At 40.4% G+C, this 21,858-nt stretch overlaps 1 protein-coding gene across 2 annotated transcripts in view; it reads right to left on the bottom strand.

Moving 5' to 3' along the window:
* Nucleotides 1-13,052: 13,052 nt before the first annotated feature.
* The window catches only part of LOC122776604 (copine-9-like), a 77,142-nt gene continuing 68,336 nt past the window's right edge, over nucleotides 13,053-21,858 (bottom strand). For both annotated transcript variants that reach the window (XM_044037204.1, XM_044037205.1), the window contains one exon: nucleotides 13,053-15,517. In XM_044037204.1, the coding sequence (XP_043893139.1) occupies nucleotides 15,335-15,517 (183 nt within the window). In that variant the 3' untranslated portion in view covers nucleotides 13,053-15,334. The remainder of the gene's footprint in view (nucleotides 15,518-21,858) is intronic.

Genomic DNA, 21,858 nt, shown 5'->3' on the forward strand with positions numbered 1-21,858 from the left:
CCCTGTGCCAGTCCCAAGACCAAATAAGTGGGAGCATCTGCTGTGGCGACCCCTAGAGAGGGAGAAGCAGAAAGAAAAAAAAGCCCCCTCTGTATTCGAAGTTGAAAAATTAAACACAAAAAAGTTGTTCAGCTTGTTATAAGATCAAGTGGGAACCAATAGTGATGTCACTGATAAGAGTCTGAACTCCCAGCTGCAGCCAGACACCTATCGTTCAATACCAGCTGTCAGTCAAACTGCTTTCCATTCATATTCGCCGTCTGTTTTCTGACAATTAACTCAAAACTCAAAAATTTGTTTATTTGATCGTGTAAATCAAGTGAGAAATAAGAGTTTTCTTTTTTGCAACCAGCAGAGTCGCCCCCTGGTGGATAATCAAAACATTCTTACATACGTCCGAACGAGACCGATTAAGAGTTGAAATTTAAAATGAACCTTAGGTGTAAATAAAGCTTTTCATTGACATAAAGAACTAGTTGGAAAGCAAATGAAGGTCACTAGGTTATCATTTTCAGTGGTTCTGCCCATCCAGACTCCATATCACCCAGCCTTATACGAACTCATAATTCACGACGGCATTTAAGCCGTCACAGTGTAACATGATGGTTACACTGTGATTACACGTCCAAGAGCACAGACGTCAACTCTGTACGTTCGCATGAGTCTGAAGGCACACTGAGTTTCTTGTCTGTCACCGACGATCATGACTAAAGTGTCTGAGTGAGCGAGTGGATGAGGGAGCCTTTGACTTGAGTGAGGGAGCGTGTTTACATGTTGCCTAATGACATCACTAATAGAAGTTTTGCTTTCATTCCAGCTGAGCAGACTTCATATAAACACCTCCACTGGGTTGAGGTAACTCTACTGGCTCCAGCTTAATTAGATTTGCCTGCGTAGGTTAGATTACCTTTCAGTGTGTTTGGATAAATGATCCACTTGCAGCAGCCCGCTTGTAAACATCGGGAGCATTTCAGTGTGTACGGCGTAGACTCAGTGGCTATTATGTTACGGCTATTATGCATTGAGGACATGTGTTTTGTATGACTCTTAAAGAATAGCATCAAGAGTCATAAAAGCAGCTGTAACTGCTATCTCTAGAAAAACTCACACACATCACATTTCCTGAACAATTAGGATGTTTCTTCAATCATGTCAACCTCACAATTTCCCTCTGCTACAAATAATGCTACTGAGGTTTCACTGCAAAACTACTACCCTTTCACTATTGCTTACAATCATGTTGTGCTAGTACAAGTGCTGCAACAAGTGTCAGGATCAATATATCCATCCTTCCATCCATTATCTACCGCTTTATCCTCTACCGGAGGGTCACGGGGGGTGCTGTGCCAATCTCAGCTGACCTAGGGCGATAGGCGGGGTACACCCTGGACAGTTCGCCAGTCAGGATTAATACATCTATCTATAAATTCTGTCTGAGTGTGTCTGTTATTCTCATATCTCTCGAACCGATGGTCCGATTGATTTCAAACTTGAGTAAGAGCACAACTTTCTGTCTGTCTGTCTGTCTGTCTTTTAATTTTGTCAACCACCCATTCAGTCAATTTCAAACTTGGTAGTCAAAAACTGGGCGTTAGTGATTGTGAGGTGGATCTGACCAACATGATACACTCTACCTAAAAGAACAGATAACAATGTATAGAGCTCCACTAGCTGACATCACACAACCAAAGCAATGGCTGAGTCCCATTTAGTTTCATTTCTGTTTAGGGCTCTGGTATCTGGTAGCACATGTCAACCAAAGTGACTTGGACCCAAATGCACGACTCGGGAGATGAAGTGAAAAACAAAACAAACTTTTATTTCCAAAGTGCAACAAAAAAAGTTTGAAAGACAGACAGAAAACAACTACTAACAAAAAACAGGGCTAAAGCTAACAAACAAAATCATTCATTCGAGGAAAGCTAAGAAACAAAAAATACTTTATCGAGGGAAAAAGCAAGGGCGTGACAAAGTAGCAAAGAAAAACCTGACGAGACAGTGGCATGGAGCAAATAATGATCATTCCTGACAAGACAAAGCCACAGGAGTAACTCTTGTTCTCTGGGTCACAAGACACACACACACACACACACACGACAGACAAAGCAGACGCAGACCATATATACACAAGGTAATAGGGAACAGGTGGAAACAATCAGGGCGGGGCAGACAATCAGACTGGCAGGAAAACACAAGGAGCAAGTTACCTGAAACGAGGGGGGAGAGACATTTCAAAATAAAACAGGAAACACAAGACAACAACTAAAACAGCCATGACAATCTGACATTTCACATATGCCACATTCTATTCTATCACGTGATATTGTTTTACCAGGAAGATGCACAGTTTGGTTTGCACAGATTTCGGGCTGCACATGAACCACATTTAGTGGACTTTTATAGATGTAGAAACTATCATTGAGCGCCTTTACTGGGACACGTGAATAGAATGTGGCCACTTGTTTCAAAGTCAAAAATGTCTGCTGGAGAAAAAGTCTGTACTTTTTCCTCCCACCACTGCAGCAGCACATTATTCTGCCACAGATAACACTTTGAGTCTAAAGGAGTGTTTTCTAAGAGAAATGAACCATGGCTCATTTACCCAACTCTCAGCCTTTCCCAGTTGATACTGACCTGAAATCAGGGTTCCTGTAAAGTTTTTTTTAAAAAGACACAAGGCGACTGGTGTTGGCTGTGTCCAGTCAACACTTCTCTGTGTTCCCACACAGATTACATCTTCACTCATAATGGTCAGCTTGTTAAATATGTTAGGAAGTCCCGGTATCTTGTTAAGCCAGGCTTTACTGGAGCTACTGTATCTTGGTGACCACTTTTAAGTCCCAAGACATATTTCTAAGTGTAATTGGATGTTGTGTTTGAGGAAGTGCTGTGCTCATGGTGATTACTCACTCACCGATTCTCATGAAATCCACAGAGGTTCTTTTCTCTGCCCTACAAAGTAATTGGTTTCGGCTGCTCTATTCAAACTCACAAACACCTACACATATGCATATTATGTAAGTCCCAGATGGACTTAATGGATCAAATTGATTTATTTCCTCTGGCAACGGCTGTAACTAGCCAAAAAGTAAAATGGAGAAAATGTGTGCTTCTTGGGTGCAGTTATACAAGGTCGTAATGATCACAGAGCAAACTTGGAAGTTGATTTGGGTGTCAAGGTTACATTTTCACTCATAATAAAATGAAGTGTCCTTCTAAATCATCATCTAGACTCCAGTCTGCATTATTACGTGAGTGTTTTGCAGTGTTTTGACATAATGTAGAATAAATCACGTTATTTGTGCTGTTTTTCAGTTTTGTGTTGATAATGGCAGTATAGGGATTGAAACAATCGAGAGCAACAGGGAGAAAATGTTTTGTTCAGACCGTAAAAGATGAAACATTTAAATGGAGACAATGAATACCAATCATACTGCACAAGGACAAAAATCAATGAGATACAACAATGCTGCAGGTGTAGGAGAGGAGAGTCCAGCGACTCTTTTTCTGTTTGTTTCTGTGTCGACAGGAACAAACTTGGCTTCATAGGTGGATGGATGCAGATAGCGTAATCAGTTCAACATCATAATGTCATAGTTTAACCCTTTAACACTGCTGACGACACGTCTGCACAAGCGCACTTTGCATCACCGTAGTTACGAGAAATTACGTGAAAGTTACGTTTCTGAAAGCTGAGAAGTTCCACGTCAAACCCCGATGTGTCGTTATTGAGGTAATTTTACTTGTGCTGTTGCAGGACGCCGCCGAATCAACGTCTTTGTCACCAGAGAGGAGAGAGTTGGTAAAATGCCTGTACATAGTTTCCATTTCTTTGAGAAAAAAAATCAACCAAATGTTATTTTAAATATGATTTATACTGTTCAAATTTCAAATTCGACATGCAAAATCTGTTTGTGTACAACTACAGCGTTTTTCCTAAATAAAACATTTTATTTTTATTCATTTTAAATTGTCAATGCACTATTTTAACATGTAGTCATTTGTAAATAACTGCCAATATTCTGGAAAATAAATAGGCTGGTTCAAATAAGTCTAAAGGTCCAGACGGGCATTTTGAAAGTCATAAAAATGACCATGATTATGTCATCTAAGATTAAGTAGATTCAATTTAATCCAAAAGATAATGGGTTCTTCTTTGAATCCTATGGCACGTTCCCACAAAGAACATCAATTCAGTTCTGACAGTTAAGTCAACTTCGGACATACGGGTGACTTGACCTTTTTTGTGACCTGATATTGATTAAGCTTTAGCCAGTTTTAGCCTCACAAGCTAACACTGACACCTGCAGCTTTAAACCCTGTCATGTAAACAGTTCACTGAGCGGATGACTAGTCCTCTCCTGACATGATACAAAACTGCCACTGACACTTGTGGTATAAACACCAATAAAAGAAAATGGGTGTTTTTCATGTTGCGGTGACTGGGATGTAATCATATCTTTTGCCACAAATGTGGAAAAACCAGACCGTGGGCGGTCATGTTTGGATTTTCTCCTTTGAGACGTTAAAAATGCTTTTCCAGGAAGAGGTGTATTGTGGGTAGTAAATCTATTACAGGACACCTCACCCTTTTGCCTAAAGTTTCTAATTTTCTCAACACACACACACACACACACACGCATGCATGCACTCAGTGTATTTTCAGACTCTCTCCTGAGACGTTCACCGCACCAATAGCAATGTGGTAAAAAACAAAAAAACAGGAAAAAAACAACTCGTTGTTGTGTATTCCCTCTGAGAGTTACACAATGACTTTTTAATAAATCTGCGATGCTTCTACCCCCAACCAATAACTGCCACTGCCACCAACACAAACACAGCCCTCCTCTGTCTGAAGTACTTCTTGGACAGCTTACTTTTTAGTTCCGCTGGCACGTCTCATCATGTCTGATGGATTAAGTGTCTGCGCCCACCTATATACGCTGCTCTGACTCACAGTGAAGGATATGCAGTCAGTCATGCAGTAAAGAATATTTGTACACTGTAGTACTGTTACACAACTACTTTGAACTGCATTTATACGAAGTCTTGTTTAACTTGTGTAGCTTGTAGTAATGGATGACCGTCGATTGTGTCTCAAGAAAAAGAAAAGCGCGGTTTTATTTTTTTTTAATTAACGTTGACCAGTGGAGACATGATTGACAGCCCTCTGCTGGAAGAGATGAAGCCAGGTACAAATGTGAACATGGGTAAACAGGTGAAATTGGAATGATGTGTCCGTCACCACTGGGGACAAAGGAAAGTATTGCAGAGCTGTAGCATCAACACCCTTTCTGATATTTCTTCAACAAATGATAAAAACAGAGTAAAAACTGAGTTGGTGTGTAACTCATTTTGGCCATGACACTGCAAGAATCTATGTCTCTCATAGTCTCTCCAGCATTGGATTATTAGATACAGATTGACACTGATGTGAAGTAAATGCTGTCTGACATGTGAGTGGATATTACGGTGAAGAAATCTCATGCAAATCCATCCATTTACTTACTGTCTATGCAGGTCTGAGTTTCAGTGGCAGCAGGCTAATGAGAAGCTCGTCCCGGGGGTGTCAAGGTGTCATGTGCCCCGCGGCCTCCTCCAAATGAGACGTGCCAATACCAGCAGAGGGAGCCAGACAAAATTAGACGTTAGAAAATGACCCCGTCAAGATAAGGAGTGAAGCAACACATGACACTTTGGTCAGAAGAGAGTCCAGTTAGGTTTCAGTGACGGGCCCCCTATACTTATCAGTCATAGTCATTTTTGGAACACGTGGGTCTTTGGAGACCGTTGGACAGTTTAGTTGCAGGCGAGACGGAAAATCACAAAAATTAAATATTACTTTTACATATATTACATATATACTTTTTTTTATGAATATGTTCAGCCATTAGTTGATTAAATACGAGAGTCCCCAAACCTCCATACAAAATAATGTATGTCGCTGTTAAGAATATGCTTGACGGAGTCATTAGTCATGCTCGGTTATGTAACGACTTATGACTCAAATCCACACAGATGAGAAAAATATCTGTTCACTTACTTATCACAAAGACTAAAAGCTATACATTCAAGAAATAGATAGAAAATCACAAAATAAGGCCGGAGGTAAGGTGAGCAGTGGCTAAATACTGAGCCAGCTGTGGAGTTAATTAAGAGTACACAGGTGAATCTAATTGGGGTGGATCACGTCATGTCAACGGCGGGAAGTAACAGGAAGTGAAGATGTCTGACGATGGGATTGCCAAAGTAAAACAGGAAATGATGAATAACGCAACAATAAAACAATAGTTTGAGCGAAGAGTCTTTCTGTGGTTGCAGTGCGGCATTATTCACATGTACAGAATGGGAATGAAAGCTTTAAAAGTCAATAACCTATCAAACTGATTTTGAAGCTATTACGTTTAAGGTAAACGTAGAGTCAAACAAAAAAAAATTCTTTTTTCTCATAATATTACAACTTTATTCTCATATTATTACGAATTTACATAGTTTTGTGTGATGTAATCTTAATAAAATCCACACTGACTATACATTACTTATTTATTTTTTTAATCAGGATTCCGTTGACTGAGAGTCTCAGTGTTAACGCTGCGAGATGGCAGTGAAGCAACACATGACACTTTGGTCAGAAGAGAGTCCAGTTAGGTTTCAAGGTTAGAGAACAATGAACCGTGACGTCCGACACGGTGACGCACATGATACGTGACAGAGTTCACTGCTTCACATTCGTTAAAAAGATCACTTTCTACTTACATACGCTGTTTTTGTCATCAGTGCCGCGTCTGCCTTGTTACTCTACACTTAAAGAAGAAAAGAGCAGAAAGCAGGAGGGAAACAGCGTCCCCATGTTTATTTGTTCTCCTTCTCTCTCCATTTGTTTAACCTATAAAAACCTGACCAGGCAGTTCATCGTCTGCTTTTCAAGGTCTTGAACCAATCTGTTGTCAACACATCTGCCTCGCTGCATTGACGCACATTTGTTTTGGGGAGGGAACTTTTTGAAATATTGTGTTATTGTTATTGTTTTTTTTCCCCTTTCTCTCTGAGTATGATTCATCAACTAAAGCAGAACTCTCTTTGACGCTCTTCCTCCCTCTCGCCCTCTTTTCGGGTGAATAATTGACAACATGAATCCAGCAGTGTCATGAATAAAAAGGTCAGAAAACAGATCTTCCTAATGGAGCAGAGTTATTTCTCTCTGTCAGTGGGTGTTGGATAAACACTTGATGCTAATGTGGAGGAAATGTCGATTACTCACATCCAAACGCCACCGACGGCACCAAAATATGCAAAATTCACATACCTGCTGTGTGATTAATGTCCCTGCTTTGTTGTCTCTCCTAATGCATTCTAGTGGCTGGTGACCAAGTGAATCAGGTGTATAAAAGACGGCCTTGTTTTCCCCCTCATTTGGCTGCATTTTCTCAGTCCGAGCCTATAATTATTACTTTGACTTTCAAAGTAAAGTAAAGTGCTATGTGGCAGACAAGTTGTTTAGCAAGTTGCTTTCAATTAAATATGTGAAATAGTAACAAGATGTGACTAGACCTGTGAAATAATGGGATCTTAATAGGGTTGCTATTCACATTTGAACTCAGAAACATTACCAGTGCCTGGAATTTGGTTTCTTAACAGTCGTGTTTAAATACTTTGTTTTCAGACTTTCGTTAAAAGTCATGTAACATTACTATATGGTTAGTTAAATTAAAAATAAGGCTGTTGGTTGCTGCAGGGCCCAAAAGTCATTGTTTAAGAAGCTTTTGAGGCAGTGTATTGTTCCACTTCCTTGGCACTGGGTGCAGGGTGGCTGCTGTGTGTGTGTGTGGGGGGGGGGGACTTGGCTTTCAGACCATCAAATGCACTCTTCCAACTGTAGATTTATTTTGTTTTGGACCAGGTGTCTCATCTGCTGAGACATCGCCAGCATTTAATTTGTCACAAACACTGCCAACAGCATTCTCAGGGAACTTTCTAGAAATATAGTGCAGGTTGCTACGTCTTGGTTTTGTCAACCTGATGGTTTAACTTGCTCTCTTACATCCTGATTTAATGCCAGTAGTTATATAGCAAATCTAGTAAATGCATACAACACATGCTGTCTATGAGCCGGGTCATACTATTTGAATTTGCATGTGCACAAAGACCCGGGTCTGTGTGAGGAAATTTCATCATCTGCTCATTTCAAATGTGAGCACACCTACAATTTGAGTCTCCACAGACCAAAATCTATGCATGCTCCATGTAGCACGACATTTTCCATTGGGTCTATTGGGAGGTGTGCTCAAAAGAGAAAAAGAAGAAGACAGTAACCATGGAAACTTGCTTGAGATTATGCATGGAATCTGCAGGTAAACATGTTCTATATGCACGCAGCATCACTTTTGCTGAAATTCAGTACAAGCCATCTCCTTAACTTCCAGTCAGTCGTCATTAAGTTAAGGTGACGTTGGTGAATAAAAGTTTCTGATATCGATTGAAAAAGGTCACATTGTCTTTGTTTGTTTCAGTCGTTAACCTTGAGGGACTCAACAGGGCCTAAGATGAAAAAGGCGTCATTTCAGAGCATAGCACTGCTGCATCCTTCTGTGCAAAGCCTCCGCTAAATACCATAACCTGTCACTAAATACTCTTGGTAACTTGGCATCTCTGCATCTTTGGCTGACAGCTCACAGAAAATGGTCAAAACCAGTCAAAAACCAGGAAGATACAGTATATTCCGTTAAGTGCTTAAAGGTAGAGTGGGAGACAATTTTCTGGAGCATTCTGTATTGGTTAAAATCCTCTTCACCCCTCGCTTGTAACTAATTCATTAGTGCACTGTCACAGAAATTAAAAATTGTCCGTCAGCTACGGAACGGACAGGCCTGTGAAAACTCCATCCACTCATACTGAACGGCCCAAATTAAATAATCAGATCGCGACGCATCAATCAAACCAGCCATGTAACCGCCCTCTTTGTGCATTAATCATGCATGGTCAGAAGACAACGCCAGAGCTTATGCTAGCTTGCTAAAAATTCAACAAGACAGTTGTAGCAATGTGCAAAGTGATGCCATGGTGGCCCTGTTTCTACTGGACAGGGAGGTTAACTTTATGATCTTTGTGATCTTTTTAGTGTATTTGGTTTTTCACTTCATTTGAAGAAGTATCCTAAAAAAATTTGCGCCAGTGCTCGTGAATCTGTGTTCATTGCGCGTTCCTGTGCCGGAGAAAAGTCTGAAGAAATCAAAATTTAGCCTGCTCAAAGAGTTTCTCCAGGATCTCCAACGCTACCTTTAAAGACTACAAGAAGAGACAAACGAGGGCACACTCCTGGTGTGAAATCTCCACTAGTGGAGTGGAATGTACACATGCAACTGACACTACAAAGACTTATGAACGATACCATTGGCATGCACTTGCAAATAGAAATGCAAAGCGTCTCTCCTTAGACCCTGCATGTGTTCAGTATGACCCACCCTGTGTCAAACACTGGGACACGGATCACACCTTGACATGACCTTTTCCTGCGATGCTGTAAAAGATCATAAATAACTGCATTTAACCACCATGATTGTTTGCCACAACTCCTCAGGTCCCACATGATGTTTTTTTTCCCCAAGACCTAGGGACTGCTGACATGGTTATTGCCATGCTCCACAGAGAATATTATGCCTCCAAGTCCTGGATCTGTAGACTTAATCCAAACCATTAACCGAAACAAAGAACAAAGCTTTGCCTTTATCCAAACTCCAAAGCAGAAGTATAAAATATCTCCCTCCTCCTCTGTCTGTTCCGATCTTAAAAGGTCTCACATTAGTGCCTACACCACGTTGGCAAACTCATCATTTAATAGCTTTAACTTGTGTCTCTGCCGAGTCAGTGGCGGCAACAGATGGCGATGAGGAAGAAAAGTGCTTCAATTGACTGAAATTAGGGATATATACGGTATTATAAGTATGACAAGACATGACAAATATGCATCTCAGAAAAATAGTGTCGGAAAGGAAAATAACAGACTCATTTAATAAGAGTGGTATCAGTCTTAGTGAGATTCTACTAATATGTATTTCCCAAATATTCCAGCTCAGGGGAAACATGACATGGATTTATGCAGCGTATGGTTGACGTGTCTCCCCCTGCTTTATAACTCTGTCCACAGCACCTCTCGGCCGTGACGCCATAACAACAACAACAAAAAGCTGTTGTGTAAAGCGGCTCATTGGTGAGGTCGATGGAAAAACAGAGGGGGGCTACATTGTCGTTACCGTTATTAACGCTGCTTGTGCTCTCAGTGGGGCTTTGAAAATTCAACACCACTTTTATTATTCACGCAGCATTCATCTGCAGAAGAAGCTGTCACTGTGAGTTAAGCACCGCGAAGCGATACGCACAGTCTCAGAGTGACCCGTGGTATGGATCTCAAGCAAGTTGTCTCCCTTTTCCTGCTCTTTTTCAAGCTTGAAGGCTTCATTTATATTTGCCCAAAGTTTCCCTGAGCTAAGCCTCCCTGACCTATTACCCAAAGTCCCACAAACCCAGGTTTGTTCAAGTCCCTTTAAAAAAAACAAAAAACCCACACACGTACGCACGTTTGAGCCAGATGTTGTTCCTTGTTTCTTTCCACACACTCATAAAAATGATTCTTTGAGCAAAAGAAGAAGATGTAATGACATCAGCGTTTTTTTGCATGTTGTTGCCCAGAGCCGCAGCAGACTGAGGCGCAACGGCTGCGGCTAAATCAAACATGAAAGGCTATCAGTGTTTGACAGACACACTCGGCCGTCACGTGCACCGATGTTTTGAGTTCCCACAGTGCGGCGCTTCACTACGCCCAGTCTCTCTTAAGCGCAGGCCACGTCTGTCTGCTCCAAAAACACCTCCTTCAGTAGCGGGTTTTCATCCAGGCCGAGCTACTCCTCTGGCTCTTTAAGTCGTTATGTTTAATAGGCTGTCACGACGTATCCAACACCAAGTGTTCCTCTGTGCAGTTGCAGTGATCTGTAAAGTCCTGTGTGCTGGTGTCTACATAATGTACTTATACAATAATAAACAACCTGTTCACTCAATCCCAATGAAGGGACCCATAGGGCTGAGACTGGGAGAAATGTGTCATTTTTGGGACTTCACATGTCTCAGGCCATCAGTCAAATCCATTTCTACTCATTAGTAACAGTTTAGTGAGTATCCGTGAGCTTTTATGCAGACAGGGCAGGAACTGTGTTGACACTGGCCAATCCTAACGTTAACCTCGTGCCATCAGGATTAGGACTCGTGAGTTACAGCTACAACACTGCTCTGTTGACTCCAGTTGTGCTTTTAATACGGTTTAGAGCTAATTGGCTAATTTTAGCAAAACATTCTATTGGCATTGAGAGCATGCTGCCATGCTGGAGTAAGAATCGAGTCAAAGTGGCACAATAACTCATTACACCCTTGCAGAGATGATTGTGTCATGTTTTCCTAGCCTCCAGTGCTGCCATTTCTTTTTCTTTTTTTTTATCCGTTTTTTTGGTTTAATCTATTTTAGAGTAGCGGAAAAATAAACTTGCAGGAACACTGTCAACAACATCTGTTCCGTTTATTCAATATTTATTATTGTAATTATTATCATGCAAATGTGACAAATAATGTGTTATATCATAATCAGTGTGGTGTAAACTGGCAGAGCAGAACCAAACAGCACAGCAGAGGCAGACTCTCAAGTTTAAAGGAGTGTTCAGTTTACTTGGTCATAGAAACTATATGTACAGGGTCAAACTACCAGAGGGTCAGGCAAACAGCAGGCAAGAATCCAAGGGTCAAACACGTGAAACAAGTCAGATCAGGCAGACTAATGAACTGGAGAGCATTGTGGAGCTTGGACAAGGTGAAAGTGAGCTGATATATACACACACACACACACACACACACAGGGGAACTGATGAGCTGCAGGTGAGGGGAATGAGCTGATTGCATGGAGGGCAGGATCTGAAACGACAGGAGAGTTAGTGATAAATAATATGAGAGAATGAAAAAAAACAAGAATTACTGTGAACTGTTAAGATCACCATATGTTGCAGAACTTGCTCGTCTTCACCTGTTGATGGTCCAGGTCCGGTCACATGGCAGCACATGTTTCTATTGTTTGCTGAATGTTGTGAGTCTGTGTTGCATATAAAACATTGTTTGTGTGCCGTATTTTGTATATTCTTTCTTTAGTTTGTTGTTCATTTAACGATACATGACAAAAGAGGAACATCCACAAACTCGGCGCACCGGAGGCATTTTTCACAGCGGACATTTGGAGCGGGTTAAAGCGCAGGTGTTTCTGATGATGTTAACCGAGGCTCTCGTCAGTTTAAACGGTCACGACACTGTGACAGTGAGGCAGCGTGCACAGAGGAACAGACGCAGTGGATTTGGAACACTGGCCATCATTCATTTTGATTATTTACACCTGTGATTCTTTTCTTTTTTTCACCTATAATCTTGAAACCTAGACCAAAAATATATACCTTTCTGTTGTAAGTTTACAGCTACTGTAGTGATAAAACCACATATTTTCTCAAGGTAAAAAGTAAAGGTGTGAATCGTTCAGAATCTGATAATCTGATGAGAATGATTCATGAGACAATGTTTTTGATTAAAAATTCTACTTTGAGAAAAGTTCTGTTGCCATGAAATCAGGGTAAATGTGTTTTTCAACATTAGGTAGCTTTCCTATTTAGAAAAACACAAATAAAGCCAAGAAAAAAAGGGTATCCCGGGTATAAACAGAAAAAGTTATGTAAGGGCATGACACACAGAAAGCCTTTATTTTATATTATATTGTAAGGTCTTCTGAAATTAAACAGGCTATCCCAATCAAAACTGAAACAATGTTGAAGATAAAAGAATTTTGAATCCATTTAGAATCTTTTTACATAAATTGGTATAAAATCTGAGATAAGGAAGCAGGTCTGAGGCAAACATGTCGCCATTTTGTACAACTCTGTGGTCTTTTAATCAGTCGACCATTTTGATTATAAAACCGCTGTGTGCCACTCAAACAGAACTCAAACAGAACTCAATGACGAGACTACTCGGCGTTTTGGTAACATTGTAATGAAGTTCATCATCTGGAGGAGAAATAACGAAAACACAAACGATAGCGATGTGCTATATCAAAACACAGCATTTGTCAAAACAACTGTGTTTGGAATGAAAACTCATTCATTCATCTTGTTTGGACATTTCATAAAAAAACGTCAACAGACAATACAGGTTTATCATTTGTGACACAAATTCAAAAGGCTTTTAAAGCTCTAATCTAAGTGGGAAACATGTCAGCGTGACTTCATGACTTCACTATATACTGCATGTGTACAATGGAATTCTTTTCTTTTTTCCCCAAAACGACTATGCTGACTATAGACATGTTCACACAACAATATCACAGAGAGAGAGAGACAAAATTGCTCTTGTACAAAAAACCACATTACAGGCGAACATGCCCTCTGAATAACATAATATGCAGCTGTCTTGCAGAGACCACACATGCCTGGATTTTATTTCCTTGAGAACAGGTCACACATCGTTGCAGAATATCAAAAATACTCGGGTCTCAGTGAGGGCGTTCCGAAGCTTCACACACCAAATATACAAGGTTTCTGCAGGACATCGCACACACAAGTTTGCTCTGAAATCCGACAAACCGACATGTACGGTGACTGTACAGTAAAATGCATATAGATTTTCTTTAGATAGACGTCTATTTCTTCAACAACTTTTAGCACTGGAACAGACATTTTTCCAACATGCAAACTATAGTACAAGTTTATAAAAAAAAAAGGAAAAATAAGAATATGCTTACACGTAACATTAAACAGCATATGCAACCCTATAAACCACTACCATTACATTGATATATACAAAATGTCTTGGAAACATGACACACCTCAGCTCCTAAGTTATTATTATTATTTTATTTTAATTTTTTTCAATCAGCACGATTCTCTGTCATCTGTTGTATTGTGATAGTTAGGTTGAGTTGTATCAGGTCATGCGTTTGTACTGAGAGAGCTGAGTAATAGGTGTCATGCATAATAAGGATAGCCTGCTCTACACGGCAATGGACACTAGGTGGCAGACTTTGCCCACTTTGTACACGCGCCTGCAGCCTGCGCTGCCTGGGAATAAAATGTCACGTCATGGCAGGGGTTGAGAGAGGGACATGCACACTTTACACTGGGCATCGGGTGTATTGCTTTGTTGGACAAGTGTGTGTGTGTGTGTGATTTCCAATCCCCCAAAAAACAAGGTGAACTCAAAGGTTAGTTTAACTAAACTGAAGACAGCATGACAACATCTTTGATGTTCACCATCTGTGTCTGGCGTCAAACAAATCCCTGACCGCTTTCCTCTGACCTTGTCTATCACACCGTCGTTCCTCCACACTAGTTTTTGACTTTCTATTTCTCCCATCGTGCCCTTAACAATTTCTTCCATTTTACTCCGAGCTTTACCTTCCTCCCACCTTTCTTCCCTGTATGCTTCCTTCTCGTCCACCTCTCTCTGCAGGACAGCCGGAGAGACTGGCATTTCTCTAACAGCAGGGGTGAGGATGGGGGGTGGGGGGAGGGGTGCACCCGGCCTCAGCACACGCTGGGCAAAGTGTGTGTGTGTGTGTGTGTTAATAATGAACGTGTACCACAGCCTCCACACTAGATCCTCAGAACAACATCCACATGAGTAACCCGGTGAGTCTCCCCGCATCGCCTCCCCCTCTCTGCTTCATCTGTTGCTTGGCTCCATCAGTTTCAGTTTTGAGAAATTTGGCACAGCTTGATGATGATAATGAGAGAGAGAGAGAGAAAAAAAAACAGTGACCACTTATTGAAATGAATTACAGTTCAGCTGTTGCCAAAAAAAAAAAATAGACCAAAAGCAATCGATCTAAGATATCGCTCCTCGAGGGAGTGCAAGTTTTCCATCTTGCACTTTCAAGGACTTGGACCAAATGAGTGAAGTGTTAACATTTCTGAGGACACATGTGAGAACCCTTTGTGAGTCTGGTGAGGGAACTTAATTGAAGAAGTTAAGCTCCGTAAAAAGGGCGTCCGTGGTTCAGTCTCACTGGTTTTTCACAGAGACAACCGGCCGCGATGCTGCAGAGAGGAAGAGAAGATGAGGAACAACAGCAGGTGGGTCAGGGATGAGCGCCCGCTGTGTCTGTTTGATGTGTGTGTTCAGCTTCAGCGGTGATAGGACAAGAAGGGGGTGCGCGGGGGGGGGGAGGGGTGAGTCACGGGTCGATCCTTCTGCCTCGCCAAAGTGACAAATAATTGTATGGAGGAGCGGAGGAAGTGAGAGTCAGAGATGAGCGCCGGTGTCAGATATGCTGGTGAAGCCCAGGTAACGGCGAGTTGGAAAGGGCCGGTCGAGGTTCAATTCCTCGGGTTTTCATAAAAGAGAGCAGCTGGTCGGGGATCTCGGCAAGGACGTCTTTAGCCAGCCGGGCCATGCTGAGGACTTGGTTGCCAGATCTGTCAATGTAGTCTCTGAATGGAACAAACTGGAAGCAAAGGGGAGAAAAAACAGTTTCCAGTTTTGTTTATAAAATCTATTTATTTGTGTATTTTAACTACAGTAGGGTTGCACGTAACAATTATTTTCATAATCTATTCTTTTGTTTCTCGATTAATGAAGTACTTGTTGAAAATGTTTACCAAACCTGGAAATGATGGAAATGATTGTTCACAAAACAAAATTATTCAAACAAAATTATTCATATTCAAGAAGCTGATAATTCAGAAAACTCCTTTTGATGATTGAAAAAACAAACAAACACTCAAACCGATCGGTTCATAAACAATTCATCGAATAATTGTTGCAGTCCTAATGTTACATGCTGTGGTTTTTGTCTGCGTTTCAATAAAAGAAGCTGAGAATTGTCGTTTCCCTTATCGTCTGCTTCACTGACACACTTTAATTAATGACCAACATGACCTTCACGTCCTCTTCTTATAGTGAATCCCCTCATAAAATTGACCTTTTATAATGAGTTCGGATGCCTCCCACTGTACAAGACATTGGGCTGTGACTCTTGTGTAATCCCGTTTTGTCATGGCTATACATAAAAGAATAGCTATGCTATAGATTCCCAGTTTATATAGGAATAAATACCAAAAACTCTGTACTATATAAAAGCACAATGATTTTTGAATAAGAGTTGATATGTCTATAACCTGATGGTAAAAATATCTCTCATAATGACGAGGACCTTTCTAAGATAGTCAAATTGATTGTTCTGCCTGACATTTAGATGTATTCTAATAGAATATTTAATTTACCATAATGGAAAAACTGAGGAATTAGTGATAGAGACTGGTACAAGTCATGCTTCCGGCATGCTGAAGTGAAACGTCACCCTTCGCTTTATTGTGCTCGACATTCTCCAGCTGTCGTAAACACGTCTGACTCAGACAATCTCCTGCTGCATTTCTCCTGTGTGAATGGCAAACTCTGGAAATGGCAGTGAATTTATGTCTGAAAATGGTTGGAGCTTACGTCCTCAGTCCTGACTAATGCTCAAGTGCCATTGCTTGAGGACATTTCTTAGACTTTGCACGATTCTCTGTGGAGCCACAAAAAGAAAAAATAAATAAATAGGAACATATGCAGCTGCCTGTTCTAAACAGCACCTGCAAGCAGATTCTCTAGTTCAAGGACTATTAAACAGTTTTGTTTTTCTATGTGCAAAACATTTAACAAACAGAAGAATAGATTCACTACAGTACTATTACAGTGCTGTGCAAAATTCAGTCAAACTCTGTGATCGTTGATGTTTGATTTAGGGTGATGTGACGGAAAGTCGGTCTTTTCTTTTAGCAGCGCATGAAGTGGGGAAAAAAAACGAGTGTCAGTACTCAACTCTGTTGATTAAACACTAAATCATTAAACACTTAATTATGCAAATCTTATGTAAATAAAAGATACCAGAAAGTCCCTATTAATATAATTATGTTACACATTTTCCAATTTGTATATTAAGACGATCTTAACATTTCACACAATGATTTAAAGTTATACTCTGAAAATAAAACATGCACTGCTTCCGTTCTAATATCAGCAGCACGTTTCATTTTTATTCAAATTCATACAATAATGCTTTTGTCTTTTTGTTTGTCCTTTGAAAATCTGAAAAAAAAGTAATTTGAAAAATCTCTTTCTCTATCTTTCACACACACACACACACACACACACACACAATGGATTTGCATTCTTTGTTTTGTGGGGACACTCATAGACAGAATGCATTCCCTAATCCCTTACCCTAACCTTAACAATCACAACTAAATGCCTAACCCTAACTGGGCAGGGGAGTCAGAGTGTCAGCCAACTGTTCTGCGAGCCAGACAATGGAGGAGTGTTAAGAAATGACGTGTTGGAATGAGGTGTTAAAATCCCTGCTCCAGCCAGCAGGGGCACTGCTGGGTATGGCCTTTAACACACACACACACTTGTAAGTCCCCACTTTGCTTTTTATTAAAAAAAAAAATCACCGGAGCGTCTTAGACATGATTTTAGCTTGATCTAAAGCATGACTAACAGGGAACCTGAAAAATGTCCCCTGTTCTATGGCGAGTCCCCTGTTTGTGAGTGAGTAACAACACCAAAGTCCCCTGTTCTACTGGGTCACAAGTACACGCACACACACCTGTCCATCTGTCTCACTCAAGACTCAAATCCCCATGGGCCATTAAAACATCCACAAAGGTTTAGCATGTTAAGTAGGAGGAATGACCTTCCGCTGTGTGTGGCAGTGCTTCAAGATTCTCACGCATGGCACCACAGTGCGACCCTGCGAGCACGCCATTGTTCCGATGCACATCTGTGAACATGTCCAATGAGTGATCACAATAATCAACTGTCATTAACAAACACACGACTCTAGCGACGACAGGTGAAAGTCATGTAGTATTCCCTGAGAAATGAGTTTCCTGGGACATTATAATGAATTGTACAGATAACTTAAACAGAAAATAAAAGTGCTGGTACTCAAGATGGTACACTCATGAAGGGCTGGTACTACTTCAAGCACCGCACATCAAGAAGCTGAGTTCACATGTAAACAGCATGTGTATGTCATGGTCAAACATTGATTGTGAAATAATTATAATGCATGGTAAAATAAATGGTGATCTTTGCACAATACTGTAGCAATAGCATTCAATCTCTTTGTATTGCAACCTGTGCGACACACTCGTCATGACAGCTTTACTTTTGCTTTGTTGGGAGTGTTGTGAAAATCTTTAGTTTGACTGTTTCATGACTTTTACATCAAATTTAATTTGGCAAGTGACTTTAAAGAGAGAGAGAGAACGGACAACTGGGAAGAACAGTATATCTACCAATCATGTTGTAGCACTGAGGTTCACATCAGCTTCAAGTGATTTGTGAAAGATGGATGGAAGAGGAGGACACCAAGCTTATAGACAGGATTTGTTCAAGTACTTTGATTTGATGGGAGGAGCCAAAGTGGATCAGAAGAAGAGAGTGGAGAGCTGAAGGTACTTAGTGTCTGAATTGAGCCATGATAGAGGTCGGTGACTCACAAAATCCTGGAACACCTTTTGGCAAAGAAAGGTGTTTTAAACCTTATTTAAGTGCAAAGTCACAGATATTTTTTTCAAACTTTTCTGACTGCTGATTCTACTTGTGCTTGGTTCTCTACCATTCATTTAGACAGGAGCCTGCTCTTGTTAGTCTGAAATAGCTTCCCGGAGGTGTTACCATGATGGAGAGACTTTTATGCCAGGAGGAACAGACCACGTGTGAGAGACGCTGTAACAAGCTGTTCCCTTGTAAAACCAAAAACCCAATGTTTCTAAATTTAGATGGGGATACTGACATTACAAGACTTATGGTGTTTAACAGCAGTAACTTACATAGATAGTTACTGCTAACAGAAACCGAGAACCGCCATGGTTGCTATTATATTTTTTTCTGTGTGTTCTTTCAAGATCACGTAATAATCAAGGTAAATGAGTGCGTTATCTCCGTTTTATTTATTCCAACATTTTCAGCTACTGGCAGGTGTCAAAGCTTAGATGCTGCTCACTGAAAGAAATCTTATCTTATCTTGTTATCACGAGAAAATGAGCGTTGTTCTGTTGAGATAACGCCCTCATTTATCTTCTTATTATAATGGATAATGGACCGTTATCCTGTGATAACGGATTGCCTATAGCATGGCCACAGTTGGTTTCCTCCACACAGGAGGTTTCAAGACAACTGCAGATCAGCTCATGCTACATACATTAACTGTAAAGTGCAGTGAAGGCAGCGATCTGAATGAATCGATAACAACAGATAAAGGCATGAACATGCAGAGGGAGGTGATTAAAAGATTTCTGTGTGCCCTGCAAATGTGATTAGTTAACAAACCATGCTGGAGAGACTTAATTGCAACATCAATACAACTTTAAAGCGCGTGCAAAAGATGATCCCGCTATTAACCTGGTGCAGCTCAATGGCATGTGTGTACTATTCAATGTATAATTGCTTTTCACTGACACAGGATAAAAGGTCAAACCGTTTAAAGGTGCAATACGCAACTGTCCAGATTTTTACTGGCTGATCCTTTCAGCTCAATACTCCCTTCTGGAAAGGGTAACCAGAACAAGTACGGCGGGTACTTCTGCCTCACAAGACATCAGAAAACAAATATAACCTGAGTACAAATATAGTAGAGGGCTACTCACGTTTCTGTTAACTGTGTATGTCATGATAATGAGTTCCACATGAACACAGCGATAGACATAACACGATAAGCCACTCAGTGGAGGCAGAAAGTGAGTCAAAGCGCTCAAGTGAAGGTGACTCTCCAGATTTATTTACAAAGAGAGCTAATTCCTTGGCTAAAAAGGCCAAGGAGAACAGGGTAAACATTGATGTGAAATATCTGGGATGGAGATATAAATACGAGCCACAAAGGAGCTCGAACTTTTGTTTTGTTTGTGGTCTGAAAATTGTGCTCAACACTGTGCCCGAATTTTTGTTTTTTTAACTGGATGTGTGTACAGTTAATCACGGCGTCAGGCAGAGAGAGTCGTATCCCCCTGGCTGTGCATTCAAGGAAAGTGAAGCTATGATATTAAGTTTGGTATTAAGTAAATTAACACCATCATATGAATAGTTTAATGCTCTGTTTTTAACAGACAACAGACAACAAAAAACCCAAGGTTCGTGACCCATGTCCAAAAACATGCAGAGGTGTGAATGTGACAGTGAATGGTTGTTTGTCTCTGTGTGGAACCCTGTGACATCTGAAATTGACCCTCATGTGGAGGATAACGTGGTAAACGATGAATGAATGAATGAACATCATGTCGAGTATTAATGGTCTGTATTTATATAGCACTTTTCTACTCTTGAGCTGCTTTAAACTACAGTTCAGGGACAGGGACTGTAATGACATATTCATATACAGGACTTTAATGTGGAGTTGGTCCCTCCCCCTTTTGCAGCTAAAACGGCTTTCACACTGCTTGGAAAACCTTCCTCAAGATTTTGAAGCATTTCTATAGGAATTGGTGTCCATTCATTCTGTAGAGATTCTGTATGTATGAGGTCAGGCACTGATGTGGACGAGAAGGCCTGGCTCACAATCTCTGTTCCAGTTGAGGTCAAGGCTCTGTGCGGACCAGTCAAGTTCTTCCACACCAAACTCATCAAACCATGTCTTTACAACCCTTGCTTTGTGCACTGGGGCGCAATTATGTTGGAATAGTCTTCCTCAAGAAGCTGGAGACATAGCATTGTCCAGAATGTCTTATAAGATTGTCCTTCATTGGAGATAAGGGGTAGGGTTAATTACAGCTTCATGACTCAAAATGGAGGACAGGTAAATTGATTACTAAATATAAATCATCTTTATATATCGTAATGTTTTATTCTAAATCTCCCAGCTTGTGATCATCACTTGACAAAAACATTTTATAGGAAGGAGAAACATTAGTTCAAACTATGTTTCCCACCTGCTTTAAATTGCGTCCCCATCTGTAAAGCTCATTTATTGCACTTACCTCTTATATATGTGTATAAATCGGACCAAGTTTAATAACATTTTTGAATTTAAACAAGTTCAATCTCCTTAAATTAAAGTTATAGGGGAGATACCTGCTATAACTTTAGATTTTGCACTATATCTAACCATGCTTAATAACATTTGTGAATTTGAACAGGTTTCCTCTCTTCAAACTAAAGGTAAAGAGGGTCACAAATTATTTCAGACTGCGTTTCCCACCTGCAATAAATTATATGCACCATCTGTTGAGCTCAGCTGTTGCACTAACCTCGCGCTTAATAACATTTGTGAATTTGAGTGAAGTTTCCTCCCCTCAAACTCAAGTTAAAGAGGGTTGCTTTATGTCAGACTGCATTTTTTTGGTTAAGATTTGATCGTATAGAGATTGACAGAGTAATTATTGTGTACAATTATACAAATTGAAATATAAAAATATAGAAAACTATAAAAAGAAATAACACCAAAGACACTCCTGAGGCACACACACTTTTAAGTATTATTTTTAGTATAAGGAATGAATGCACCAAATCTATCACTCTGACCTCGACTACTTTGCATAACAGATGATGAAGGAATCAGGTTACCTGTCCAAACATATAATGGAGGGGGGGATTCAGAATAATTGTACATAGATATATATAACACATAAGCTACAAACAAATTCAAGCATTTATGTAGATAGATGTGTCATGTGCTACTTAACAAACAGCACGGGTGCCAAATGAATGCATTAAACCATGCCGTATGATGGTATATTTCCATTTACTTAGCTGAAATCCAGGCTGAATGACGAAGCGCCACTTTCCCTGAATGCCTGCTCACCT

Source organism: Solea senegalensis, linkage group LG11 (genome assembly GCF_019176455.1).
Source record: "Solea senegalensis isolate Sse05_10M linkage group LG11, IFAPA_SoseM_1, whole genome shotgun sequence".
In the NCBI taxonomy this organism is placed as follows: Eukaryota; Metazoa; Chordata; class Actinopteri; order Pleuronectiformes; family Soleidae; genus Solea; species Solea senegalensis.